The sequence below is a fragment of the Schistocerca nitens genome, chromosome 4 (genome assembly GCF_023898315.1).
Source record: "Schistocerca nitens isolate TAMUIC-IGC-003100 chromosome 4, iqSchNite1.1, whole genome shotgun sequence".
Classification (NCBI taxonomy): domain Eukaryota; kingdom Metazoa; phylum Arthropoda; class Insecta; order Orthoptera; family Acrididae; genus Schistocerca; species Schistocerca nitens.
In genome coordinates this window covers 752,781,768-752,795,983 of record NC_064617.1, presented here as the reverse complement: position 1 = coordinate 752,795,983, position 14,216 = coordinate 752,781,768, and the positions used below count along the sequence as shown (strand labels likewise).

At 44.6% G+C, this 14,216-nt stretch overlaps 1 protein-coding gene across 1 annotated transcript in view; it reads right to left on the bottom strand.

Annotated features, from left to right (window-relative positions):
- LOC126252549 (ras-related protein Rab-28-like) overlaps positions 1-12,025 on the bottom strand; it is a 100,924-nt gene extending 88,899 nt beyond the window's left edge. Inside the window, exons 1-2 of the mRNA XM_049953448.1 lie at positions 11,891-12,025; positions 11,256-11,507 (exon numbers count right to left, since the gene is read on the bottom strand). Of these exons, the coding sequence (XP_049809405.1) occupies positions 11,256-11,507; positions 11,891-12,025 (387 nt within the window). The remainder of the gene's footprint in view (positions 1-11,255; positions 11,508-11,890) is intronic.
- Between the last annotated feature and the right edge of the window lie 2,191 nt (positions 12,026-14,216).

Sequence of the window (14,216 nt, the reverse complement as noted above, 5' to 3'; positions counted from 1 at the left end):
TGTTTTTATACCACCGCGCGCTCCTCTTACAGTGCTGTGGTCACATCTTCTACTGACATTGGACCACTTTTTTTCCTCCCTCTGCCACACTGCACATCAAAAGAACCTGTCTTTTCGAACTTCGTAACCATGTTCCCCAGACCCTTGACAAACATCGGACCAAGGCCGTTTTTCATACCCTTGAGTGTCCAGAACTCCTACATAGTTATTGGCGTACTGTCACCGTTCTTGTAAAAGAGTTTTACCAAAAGCACATGACCCTGCATTGAGACAGTTATGTTGAGTGTCTGAGACGCAACTGTGTCTTTTATTTGACATATTCTGTCGCTTACAGTGCATCTAATGGTACGGATTTTGTTAAATTGTTTCCATAACGATTCCCCCCTCTTCGGTAATATTCATTTCAAATTTGAGATTAGAAAAAAATGTTCTGGATTTAAAGTCAATGTCAGTAAAAGGGACATCTGTCAGTGGCACTATTGCCCACCTCCTAATCACCTCTTCTGCTTGGGTAGAGTCAACTTTGTATTTTATCAGGGGAATCCCATATTTTTATTGGATGATTGAATGCTACATCAAAAAATATTTACAGTTTACTAAAACCATATTTTCCCCATTCAGGATGTATAGCGCTGTAATCGACAAATATCAAGTGTGCATTTTTTTACAATTAAAAACTGGTGTATTTGATACAACATTTCATTTACAATGTAAATGTAAACCTTTGTGTTCTAACAGTTGATATTTATGTTCGAAATTTACATTAGTGCTGCATTATTTTTTATTTAGCGTATGGCTAATACAGACATATCATGAAATTACATATACATATGTACATATTGACACACAAGAAACTTAAGTTTGTCTTTACAACTGAATATCCAGTCCTTCAATCCAGCGCACTGCATCTGGAGTTGCTAGCAGGAAGTCCTCTTTGGCGCCGTGATAGGCTCGAATCCTGCATTCACTGACAATGTGGTGAACAGTCTGGTATGGAGCCCCGCAGTCACAAGCTGGATCAGGCAGCTTCTTCCACTTAAAGAGAGCATCCCTGCATCGCCCATGGCTGGTACGGATTCTGTTGAGAGTAGACCACGTCTTGCGTGGTAAGTCGAATCCACTTGGAAGTTTAGCATCTGAGAAGATGTTATGCAGGTGCACATCTGTCACTGCTTCCCACCGACCTTTCCATTCTTCAAGAGGTTTGAAATTCTTAGCAACCATGTCAGCAGCATCGCACAGAGTTGGATGACGTGATTTCAGTCTCTTGCGATTTAAAAGTGGCAGGTCGCTATGCACGGGTAGGTTAGAATTCCTGGAGATCTTGTGGAATTCTCTCATAAGGGCAGTACATCTGCGTAGATCAGGAGGCATTATACCGGTTAACAGTGGAAGCCAATAAACTGTAGTAGATCTGATTGTGCCAGATATTATGCGCATTGTCGTATTCAGCTGGGTATCAACAAGCCTTGTATGATGACTATTCATCCAAACAGGTGCACAATACTCAGCACTTGAGTATACCAAGCCCAGAGCTGAAGTTCGCAGGGTGGTTGCTGAAGATCCCCAGGTAGTTCCGCATAGCTTATGGAGGATGTTGTTTCGAGTCCTCAGCTTTTGAGCTAAGTTAAGAAGGTGTTGTTTGAAGCATAGTGTACGATCCAGGATGACACCAAGATATTTTGGGTTCCAGTTGTGACGAAGAATGCTGCCTCTGAAACTTACCTCCAGTTTTACGTTCGCCAACTGGTTATTTAGATGGAAGCAACACACTTCTGTTTTACTCACACTGGGTTGGAGTCTCCAGATTTTGAAGTAATTGTCTAATGCAGACAGGTCATTGGCTAAAATCTCTTCTGTTGTCTTCATTTCCTGGTGTTTGACGGCTAGAGCCAGGTCATCGGCATAGCAGTATTTTCTGGACGAAGTGTCAGGTAGATCAGATAGTTATAGGTTGAACAGCAAGGGTGAGAGAACTGATCCTTGTGGCAATCCGTTGTTCAGCTTCCTCTCCTTACTTATGTTGCTTCCAGTGATTACCTGGAACTTCCGATCACTTAGCATGCTGTTAATCAGTCGAGCCATTGTTCTGCAGGGTATGATGCGGAGAAATTTGTAGATAAGGCCTTCCCTCCACACAGTGTCGAAGGCGGCAGTTAGATCAACAAATGCCACAGATGTTTTCTGCTTCATTTGGTATCCTGACTCTATGAAGGATGTGAGAGACAATTAGTGCTGCAAATTTGATTGTACGGTGCAATATGGTTAGCTATGTCAATGTCTGGTTAGAAACTATGTTTAATGTGATCCAGAAAAGACGATGTCGATGTAACAGTCTTATTTGCCCATTGGAATTGTTGATATTGGTGAATTTGCTTGCCTCTAATCATTGGGGTGTTCGATTTCATTGAATCACCTTTCCTCTCACCATTGGCATGCTTGCTTCCGGTCAGCCCCTTGCCTCTTACCATTGGGGCGCTTGATTTTAGTGAGTCCCCTTGCCTCTAAAATCAGGGTGCTTAATTTCGGTGAGTCCCCTTTTCTCTCACCATTGGGGTGCTTGGTTTCTGTGTCTCTTGCCTCTGACCATTGTGTTGCTTGATTTTAGTGAATCTCCACGACTCTCACCATAACCGTAATTCACAATAATTTCTCAAATTGACGAACTTCCATTTCGATACATTTATTAATTCGTGCATAGTTCTACACAACTTAAAACGATATCTGGTGGGGTGGTCAAACAAATTTCGGGCTTGCAGTCGGTCGTCGCTTAATTCATCACGCAATATTTCGACTAGGCAGCTGCCAATCACCTTCAGGTGAGCCATCGCAGACTGACGAAGACGTGGTCCATTCCACAATATATAGCGCACTATGACTATTCCAAGCATGTGTCAAAATCAAGTGGATAGAAGGACCACACTTCCCAGTGGCAGCGCCTTCACTGATGGAACTGCAGAACTCAGCTGTCTTCAGTGAACCTTCACAGTGCATGTGGTCTATCCTAGTAAGCCATACTACACTAACAAGTTATTTAGTAAATTCTGGCTTTCAGCAATAACAAGTCTTCCTTCACTGATCCCAAAAGGTATGAAGTCGTAGATGGTAGACGGAAAATCACTTTTACCTGAAATTTACAGAGAATTTTTGCTATTTTGAATGAAATACTGCCCACAAAAGGAAGAAAAGCTCAAGATATTGCTGGAGTGTTCTCCACTTTAGCCACTTCCTGATTGTTTGTTTTTAACTGACAGTGCCCTGTTAATCTGCTGGGTGGAATATCCATTTTTACTGAACACTTTCTTTAGACAGGGGAGCTCCATAGGCAAACTATCAAGATCTGAGACAGTGTGAACTCTGTGTATAAGTGTTTCAATCATGCTCATAGTTTGATGATGACAACTTGACACTTGCAAATATAAACTGGTATGAGAGTGCTTATGACAAACTGAATGTCCCAGAGAGCCATCATTGTCTCCTCTAACCACAACATCCAAGAGCGGCAGACAACTATCTTTCTCCATTTCTGTTGTGAACAAAATGTTATTATCAATGGAGCTGAGATGCTGAAGAAATTCCACACTATGAAAGTATCGTCCTCAAACCTCCAAAATACTGTTGGCTTAAGGGCAGCCTCTCTCCTTGAAATCCTCCACACAAAGACGACACCAAGACAGAGGTTTGCTCATGGCGACACCGTCAGAGTGTTCAAAATGTTCTTGTCTGAACATAAAATAGGTTGAGGATAGAGGATGCTGAAACAAAGTAGTGACATCTGCCTGAAACTTTCTCCCAGTTAATGCCAAAGACTCTGCGAGAGAGACCTTTGTAAAAAAAATGATACCATATGAAAACTAACCAAACGGTCATAACTGCTTAGACAGAGAGCCCCCAGTCTGTTGATAAAGTCACCTGAGATACGGATGTGATGTGAGATTTTTTTCCACCAAAGGTCTCAGAAAAGAAGCGAATGTTTGGCTAAAGCAGATACAGGAGCTCCAATGTTGCTCAACATATCATGTAATGGAAAGCTTTCCTTATGAATTTTTGAAAGGCCATATAGTATTGGTGGTACACAATCATGTGGTCTTAACCACTTGACGATCTCTTGAGGTAAGGAGGTGAAATTCATTACTGGAGAAGTTTTCTGTTGCTCCTATGAACTATGATTCTGACCACAGCAACATCTTTTTGAGACTCCATTATTAAAGAATTCGTGGAATTACGGTTGACGGAATAACTGCTGAACTGTGATAGTGGCTACCAGTTGGACAGTGCATGGGACCCTGTAGTCTCTGCGACTGGTTCTAATCGAAGACAACAGAGTGCGCCAACGGCCACAGAAAGGGGAAATGCAGAGGACAGTTGAGTTCCACAGTTCCACCAGCTAGGGCACTGCCGCTGGGAAGTGTGATCCTTCTGACAACTTGATTTTGATGCATGCATAGAATACCTACAGCAACTATATATTGTGTAATGGAGCAAGTCTACGCCAGTCTTTGATGGTCACCTGGAGATAACTAGCTCGTGCCCAGTTGAACTATTGAGCGACGAAGAAAGGGCGAGCGGTTGTAAGTCCGAAATTTATTTGAACATTTATTCACCAGGAAAATTTTAAAACCAACATCTGGTGGAGTGTTCATGCAAGCATTTCTGATACGCTCTATGATATTCTGTCGAGCAGTGGTACTTCTCCATACACTTAGTCCTTCAGATAACCCTACAAGAACATATTCGGCGACGTAAGGTCGGGTGATCAGCCAGGCCACGTTACTGGACTACTTTTACCGATCCAGCGACTATTGTAATGGAGATTTAGGGCTTCTTTGGCTTTTGTGGAGTAATGTGCTGGCCAATGATCAAGTTGCAACCATGTATTCCATCGCACTATGAGTGGAGGGGTACATCTTCCAGCAGAATGAGTAGCTCCTCTTGGAATAACTTACAATATCTTTCTATGTTCAGATGCCTTCCTCAACAAGTTGGTCGATTAGTTTGTCGCCTATGATACCACAGCAAATGTTAACAGACCTAGGAAGCTGACGAGCAACCTCATGTTTCCCAGTAATGCATGTTATGCTTATTAACTTCGCTGTAAAAGTCGACTTGTAAGAGAAAATTACCTAACAAAAGAATTGTGAGTCTCCTTGTATTTGCATCAGTGCCCAATATCAAAACCTCATCCGATTCTGAAAATCATTCTCATGATCTCCTCGATGCTTGGAGATGTGGTAGAGGTGGTATTTGTGATAGTGTAGGAATGCGCAAACCTTCGTGTGAGCAATTCAAGACATGTCCGAAAGAACAGACACCATATCCATATAAGTATATAGTTCTGGCAATAACGGCCATGACCTTCTTCTTCTGTTTGATGTACACATATTCCCCGAACTCTTATGGGACTTGGTAAGAATGTCTTCCATGAGTAATGAGTGTGTTGGGGTGGGACCCTACGAATGTAGTGTGTGGACATACAAAGTGAGAATGTGGGTCTCACGGGAGGCGTGCGCGAGATAGTCCCTGCAGTCGTATTATCCTCCGTGCCCTTGGTGGCTCAAGTGGATAGAACGTCTGCCATGTAAGCAGGAGATCCCAGGTTGGAATCCCGGTCGGGGCAGACATTTTCAGCTGTCCCCATTGATATGTATCAACGGCCATCAGCAGCTGAAGGTGTTAATATAATTCTAATAATCACACCAAGTTGTCATGTGGATAAAAAACAGCACATTATAAAAGGCATTTTGTGCAGATAGCCAAGTCCACATATATAACGATCACAGATGATTGTCACATTACAAAAACACAGTACACAGTAGCACATCTGTTTACATAACCTGCACATATTCTAAAAATTGAAAATTCATCTTAAATGGCGCATAAGGTACAACTCGCCATTTAAGGTGGATTTTCAATATTTAGAATATGTGCAGCTCATGTAAACCGATGTATCCTAAACAGTGGGAATTCGCCTTTAATGGCATATAAGGAACAACTCGCCATTTAAGTTGGATTTTCAATATTTAGAATATGTCCAGCTAATTCAAACAGATTTGCTACTGTGTGCTGTATTTTGCAACATAGCAATCGGCTGCGAGCGGTATATAGGTAGACAGGGTCATTTGCACAAAGTGCTTTATGTTTGTAATTAGTTTAGCTATGACAAACCTTTTAAAATGAGCTGTTTTTTATCCACATGACAACTTCGCATCAGGTCCAACTTAAAATGTTACTTTTCATAACAAAAAGATTTTTAAGACCAAAAGATGCCAGCAAAGTCTGTTCAAACAGGTTCTTTTAAATAAAGAGATATTTATGCGATCTTAGCTTTAGAATATTTTTAACAAGTTACATAGTTTGCTCCTTCCAACTTCTCAAAATGAGAATGTTCAAACATATTTAGAAGCCTCAAGTTAAAACAAATATACCATATATACAGGATGTGGAAAGCAATTTGACAAAAAGTGTAGGGTAGAAAGACAACATAAAATGAAGGAATTTGGGTACAGGAACGAGGAGTCGCAGCTGAATATTTACAGCACTATGCTAGCATGAAAACGGTGGTCTGTTTGAACATTTGCTACAATACACTTACGTTAATTAAGTGGTGGCAAGTCTGTATACAAGAACATACTCGTTTTTCATTTACTTTATCCTTTTTAAAACACATTGAAAAGTGAAACATGGACATGTGATTGTATCCATTTCTAAAGAAGTGCTATATCGTACATCAGTTAAGTATGATACACGTGAGTAGTAGAACAAAGTTCGTATGACCCCACTCTCCATTGTTACCAAATTTATTCAAGATGGTGGATCCAAGATGGCGGTGATACATATGGCAACATCGCAATGATGTCATGGTGGAAAGTTCAAATTTTGATCGGAAAATAGGTCAATTGGGCTACCTCCCCAACCTGACTCCCTCCCCTCCCCCAGAAAATTGTGGGAAGTTCAAATTCCATCAGGACAATGCAACACACCATGGCTACCTCCACTAACCGAGGAAAATGGCGGGAAAAAACGTCACTTGGGCTACCTCCACAAACTTATGTCATCCAACCGCCACCTCTTCCTAGGAATTGGTTGGAAAAGGACACAGCCTTTGCTGGATAGGATGGACGTAAGTCTTTATTTTGCATTCAGTGTATATTTAAACAATTTGAGGCAGTAGCTCAATCCAGTGTCTCCACCACGGGACCTCGAGTCCAACTGACGTAGTACACAGTACTGCCACCAGAGGGTGCTGTTGTCCCTTCTGTGACATAATCCAAGATGGTGGTCTGGGGAGGAAAAATGGCGGGAAAAGGACACAGCCTGTGCTGGGCTGGTGGATAGGATGGATGTAAGTCTTTATTTTCAGTCTTTATTTAAACGATTTGAGGCAGTAGCTCCATCAAGTGTGTCCACCATGTGGTTCGGAGTCCAACAGACCTAGTACACAGTACTGCCATCAGAGTGCACCTTCATCCCATGGCGGTCTGGTGGGAAAATGGCGGGAAAACTATTTTGGAACAATTTATTTAGCCATGGATTATATATAGTTCATTTATTAACTGATACAAAACACATTCTCTGACGTGCTTGGGGTCGCAATTCACAGCCTACAGACCTGCAAACTACTCGTAAATCACCGAATAATGCAGTACACTGATGTGCAGAAACGCAAACAACTTGTAAATTGTCAAAATAATGCATGTAAAAGCCTCTGCAAACACGCTTGTTAATCGTCAACTGTCGAAATCATGCATTGCACAGCCAACAGACCTGTTCTCAAAATAATGCGACTGACACGAAAACAACTTGTAAATCACCGAAGTAATGCATATATAACGCTCAACCAACATGCTCACAACGCTAAAATAGCCGAGAATAATGCATTGAACAAACACTCAGTGGCGACGCACCATTTAAAAGGTTCTCAATGTTATACTGACGTCACATGGCTATGTAAAACAAGAGCCAACTTCACCTCTCGGAAATTGTATAGTGTCCTAGAAATAGTTAACAGTTACTTATGTAGGAGCTTTCATGATGACTCAGCTTGTCTGCATGGAAATTCTTGTCCTAACAGAACCTGTTTACGAAAATAACGCAGCATAACGCCGAATGCATTCCTCCTGATGGACCTACACACGTCCCTGAAACGCAAACGTTCTCACCGCTATGTAGGGGGTCCTACATCTCGGCAAAAAGGATGTCTTGTGAATGAATGGAGCGTTATGATTGGTTCCTATTGAATTTACCCGCCGAATTACTGATGCCACCGTCCGCCTTTTTTATCTTTCTGCAAATGGGACTTTCAGCGGCAAAAAACTATTTTGTGCAGATCACCATATTGCACTTACAATTAAACCCTGCAAAGTGGACTCCATCTCATGTGTGATGAAATGTGACACATTCCTCTACATGAACGAAGATTTTTGTGGTGTACTTCATCCCTCTGACATATCTTGGGTGTAAAATCGAGACTTCAGTTTCATAACTACACTCCTGGAAATTGAAATAAGAACACCGTGAATTCATTGTCCCAGGAAGGGGAAACTTTATTGACAGATTCCTGGGGTCAGATACATCACATGATCACACTGACAGAACCACAGGCACATAGACACAGGCAACAGAGCATGCACAATGTCGGCACTAGTACAGTGTATATCCACCTTTCGCAGCAATGCAGGCTGCTATTCTCCCATGGAGACGATCGTAGAGATGCTGGATGTAGTCCTGTGGAACGGCTTGCCATGCCATTTCCACCTGGCGCCTCAGTTGGACCAGCGTTCGTGCCGGACGTGCTGACCGCGTAAGACGACGCTTCATCCAGTCCCAAACATGGTCAATGGGGGACAGATCCGGAGATCTTGCTGGCCAGGGTAGTTGACTTACACCTTCTAGAGCACGTTGGGTGGCACAGGATACATGCGGACGTGCATTGTCCTGTTGGAACAGCAAGTTCCCTTGCCGGTCTAGGAATGGTAGAACAATGGGTTCGATGACGGTTTGGATGTACCGTGCACTATTCAGTGTCCCCTCGACGATCACCAGTGGTGTACGGCCAGTGTAGGAGATCGCTCCCCACACCATGATGCCAGGTGTTGGCCCTGTGTGCCTCGGTCGCATGCAGTCCTAATTGTGGCGCTCACCTGCACGGCGCCAAACACGCATACGACCATCATTGGCACCAAGGCAGAAGCGACTCTCATCGCTGAAGACGACACGTCTCCATTCGTCCCTCCATTCACGCCTGTCGCGACACCACTGGAGGCGGGCTGCACGATGTTGGGGCGTGAGCGGAAGACGGCCTAACGGTGTGCGGGACCGTAGCCCAGCTTCATGGAGACGGTTGCGAATGGTTCTCGCCGATACCCCAGGAGCAACAGTGTCCCTAATTTGCTGGGAAGTGGCGGTGCGGTCCCCTACGGCACTGCGTAGGATCCTACGGTCTTGGCGTGCATCCGTGCGTCGCTGCGGTCCGGTCCCAGGTCGACGGGCACGTGCACCTTCCGCCGACCACTGGCGACAACATCGATGTACTGTGGAGACCTCACGCCCCACGTGTTGAGCAATTCGGCGGTACGTCCACCCGGCCTCCCGCATGCCCACTATACGCCCTCGCTCAAAGTCCGTCAACTGCACATACGGTTCACGTCCACGCTGTCGCGGCATGCTACCAGTGTTAAAGACTGCGATGGAGCTCCATATGCCACGGCAAACTGGCTGACACTGACGGCGGCGGTGCACAAATGCTGCGCAGCTAGCGCCATTCGACGGCCAACACCGCGGTTCCTGGTGTGTCCGCTGTGCCGTGTGTGTGATCATTGCTTGTACAGCCCTCTCGCAGTGTCCGGAGCAAGTATGGTGGGTCTGACACACCAGTGTCAATGTGTTCTTTTTTCCATTTCCAGGAGTGTATGTTAGTGATAGGTGTTTGTGAGACACTGCAATCCCCATATATAAATCTGCTCGACAGATGTGGTGTTTACAGAGTTAGAGGCAGCATGACTTGTAATTTCACATGTCGGTCGTTGCTGCTATACATTTATCTGTTTCGTTGTAAGAGGTATTCTCCGTTACTAACCATCATTTTATATAGGACTGATGTGGGCATTGTATAATTTCTGAACTGTGATCAGGTGTGAACAGTGGACTCTATACATCTCTGGAAAGCTATATTGTGCATGTATCACACAGAGACACTGTTTTAAGGAAGTAGTTATTTTCGTTTTACAGTTTGTTACCATCGTTTATTGTAGAGAAAAATGCAAGAAGGATGTATGGCATGTGCTGGAAATATATTTCTTACATTGGAATATAAACAGTGCTGCATTACACACGACTGATAGGTCAGAAACTCAAGCGATCTAACATTATAGCCTGTTTTAAGTGCAGAACTGTGTAGCCTTACGAGTGCATGTGTTTATGCTCTCTCGTACCAATACTCTCCTGATAGTGATCCAAGACACTAGAACAATACTTTAAAATTGATAGGGTAGACGATTTACGTAAAATGCTTCTAACTCCGTCCTTCTGGAGCTCCATCATGCATAAAACTCACCCATTTCTTGTTCTTCTTAACTGTCTGCTATTACATAACAAAACTTTCAAATCTGTTACTATACATCGATAAGGAGTGCTAACATCCTCAACATGGGCACATCTGGAGAAATCTTGTGCACTTGGGCAAGGACTTGGCTAGCTCCATTCATTCACGAGATGCGGAATGTAGCGGTCTTCGTCTGGTCGGCTGCAGATTAAATCGGTAATGGTGCTGCACTCTCTTGCTCTCTGTAAATGACAGCCTCACCAGAGGATGCCTAAGAAAGAGGAGTCTGTGTCGTAAGACATTTACTCCCTACAGATGGGGTGAAGGTTAAAACTGGAACAAGGGAAACACTTGGTTTGCTCGTGCAAGGCAGGAATATAATAACTGGTATTGCTAGTAAAACTAGCGATTTTTCTTCTTGGTCCGCACTCTTGGCACTACATCAATGATGCATTGCCAGTCCTGTGGCGTGAAGATTAGATGGGAATTAATCAGAGCTAGGTCCTTTTTGGAGACGACATTGAGCAGATTGGCAGCTGCCCAATCAAAGTCATATGGCTGGTGGGGAAGAGGGGTTTGGGAACATCAGGAGGGGTAAAGGGGTATGGATGGTAAAGATACGGATATGTACCACCTCGCACCGACTCAGCTAGCATGTTCATCACCAGCTTAGCCGCTCGCGGGTTGTCTGGCACTGGCAGCTGGTCGTATTTACCGTGTTGGCAGCCTCAGCAGCGACTTGTGCTGCCTCTTCGTCGTCCTCTTCTTTCAGCTGCTGTACCACCTCCTCCTTTTCCTCAGCAACCTCTCCAGCAGCCTCCCCAGTTTCCTGAATTGCTACAGGTTTCGGAGGGACGCCCGTTTGCATCGCCACATCCACCCCTAGTTGTCGTCCAACCGTAAAGGTGGAGTCGGGGGCGGGTGTCTTCTTCTGCATCATCCTAAGTTCTTCCTGCAACTGTTGAAGCTGCCGGTGAACAGCGTGAGTTCCATCTGCATGGCTGCCCTCTCTGCCTCCATTGCGGCTTTGAGAGCAGCCACTGCGTCGTCGGTGGCGGCGCTGGGCGAAACTCGAGCCACGTCGTCTTCTTGGTGGCGCGGTCCGTTTCCCCCTATGGAGTGGGGTGGCGGGGCCGCAACCTTTTCTCCGTGTGCCGCATTCGTCCTTGTGGCGGTGGATGTCTGCTGCTTCAAGTAAGCGCAGCCGCGAGAATTTGCAGCGTGCTAATCACCGCAGTTCACGCACGTAGGCGCGATGTGTCGCAGTTTGTCACAGTCGCGTGTATCATGCGCCTTGGCACACTTCAAACACGCCACTGTATCCCTGCATGTCCTGGCGACATGCCCAACCTTCTGGCAGCGGTAGCACTGCCTCTTGTGCTGCTGTCTGCTTCGCTTCTTCTTGTTGCCCCGGCCATCTCCCGCCAGCGTGAGCAGAAACTTGGCCACAGCAGCCAGCTTGCCTCCCTTTCCGCGTCCGGACATGGCGTTGGCCTAGTGGCGTTGGAGTACGCGAGTGACGGTAACGAAGTGAGCCGCAGCAAGTCGATCAGCGGAGTGCAAGTCGAGCAGCGGAGTGCGAACGGTGCTGCGGGGCAGGTTGGTCAGTGACAGTGCGAGGGGGTCTTTCAATCTCTAATTTTATCCTAAGACTGCGAGAATGCTCTGTGACTCCCATCTGCATAGTGATAGGTCTAAAATTAAGCACTGTGCTCAAGGTGCTAGAAATATGTAGAGCACTGTCTGGTATACTTAGATAATGTATATGTTCGAGAATTAACAATGAATGGACGTACTGCACAGTCATCTATCTACATTCGCAATGATACTAGCAAAGTAGAGAAGGGACGGCTTAGCTATGATACTGAAATTGGGAAATATGCTGTCACATCATTGGTCAGTGTTGAAATTACTGTAAAATTGCTAAAATTGGTCGCACTATCAACTGTGATGCTTATTATTTCAGCACATGGACGGTGTCTTTTCCATCCCATCCATCCACTGGTACGCTGTTGGTTACCCCATAATGATAGACATCGCTTGTTTTGATTGGAGAAAGAGTTTTGGTGGAGAGGCAAGACCTTCTGGGGATGGCTATCACCGAAACAGTGATCGAGTACATGACTGCAATATGAGGAATCAGTCGAAACAGAACGCAAAGCCATCAGCTATTCCGTCACTGTGACAGATTAGTTTAAATGTAGAGGTCGTCAGTCACCTTCAACAACGCCGCCAAACTCTTCCACTTTCCTTATGCTGTAGGTGACTTTTATTTAAAGTCATCCAGTGTATATGGTGTGTTATGGCAGCAGCAGTAACAACATGTCTTATACTGTGCGACGTCTAGTTTTCTGTGGGAAGCAGTGGATTACATCGTGTTAACGTCAGTTTAGACCCTGACAGACATCGAACTCGTGGTGGAAAAAATAATATGTATGGCAGTATACAAAGCGCGTTACAGCAGAAAAATCAATGTTTCAGACAACGGCACAGGGTCTCAGGGAGGGTCTCTTTGATTAGTTTGTGGGATATGGTCATCCTCCTACAGTACAGGCGATGCACCTTACAATGGTCTGTGTAATGAATCAATAGCTGTATATTTAACAGGATCCTCACATGTGCTGGATTCCGGCACACAGACGATATTTATTTTCGATATATGGGAGGTGAGAGATGCGATAAAAATTTTATCGAGTTCTCTATTGGATGAAGTTAGTGGAGCTTTTATAGTTCGTAATTTTTCTCTGTTGGATGGTACAGAATAACGAAGATAGCATGTTGGGGTGATAAACGTGAATGGGCCCTGAGGGACGCAGATCTGCTTCGGACTGCAGTACTTGTATGTAGTTGGGGGATGCACCACAATGTAGTAGCAAAATCCTCGTCCTTCTCCCAGTTCCCATACTCTCTTTTATACTATTTCGTGTTGCAGCAGTGGACTTCGTTTGGTGCTGACCTTACACAACGTGCACAGTTGGTAGAGCTACGACAATATGTTCCCGTTTCCATCGAGTGGTCAAAACACAGTCCTCTCGCACTAACTCTGCTTAGCCTGTTCCTACACGGGTTTCAGAAGGTGGTAGATATTGCTTTTTCCGACTTCTACTCAGTTCCGACTTAAATTGGAAAAATCACATGCATAAAGCTGCAGAATTAGTAGCAGTTGAAAGATGCATAGGGACTACCTAAAACGACATTGGAATTTTACTGTAGCAGATACGTTCGCAAAAGGTGACTCGTTTCGAGATATGAGTGTACCAGAAATATGATTCACTAAAGGACTTCTCCATAGGATCCAACGCAGGTATGTGCTTGAATTGATTCCAAATCCCAGACAGTATTTCTACTGGAGAGTGTAGCACTAGAGATCTGAAAATCTGATGTACATTTCTTACGACCTGAATCAGCTCACCATCTACCGTTTGTGATCCTTCTCGATCAACCATCGCCCATAAACCAGTCGATATATCACTGAACCTCTGACATGCCATCGAGACAGAATGCGTTACAAATACTGGATAAATATCCAGTGGCGGCGGCGTCAGGGAGTTGCAAATACCGGTTTCATATCACATTCCTTAGCCGAATCACTTTCTAAATTCGGTAGTTTTATTACGAGGTCGTACCGTCGGCGACATATTACCGCACTGTTGGTCAGATACTATACACTCCAGCT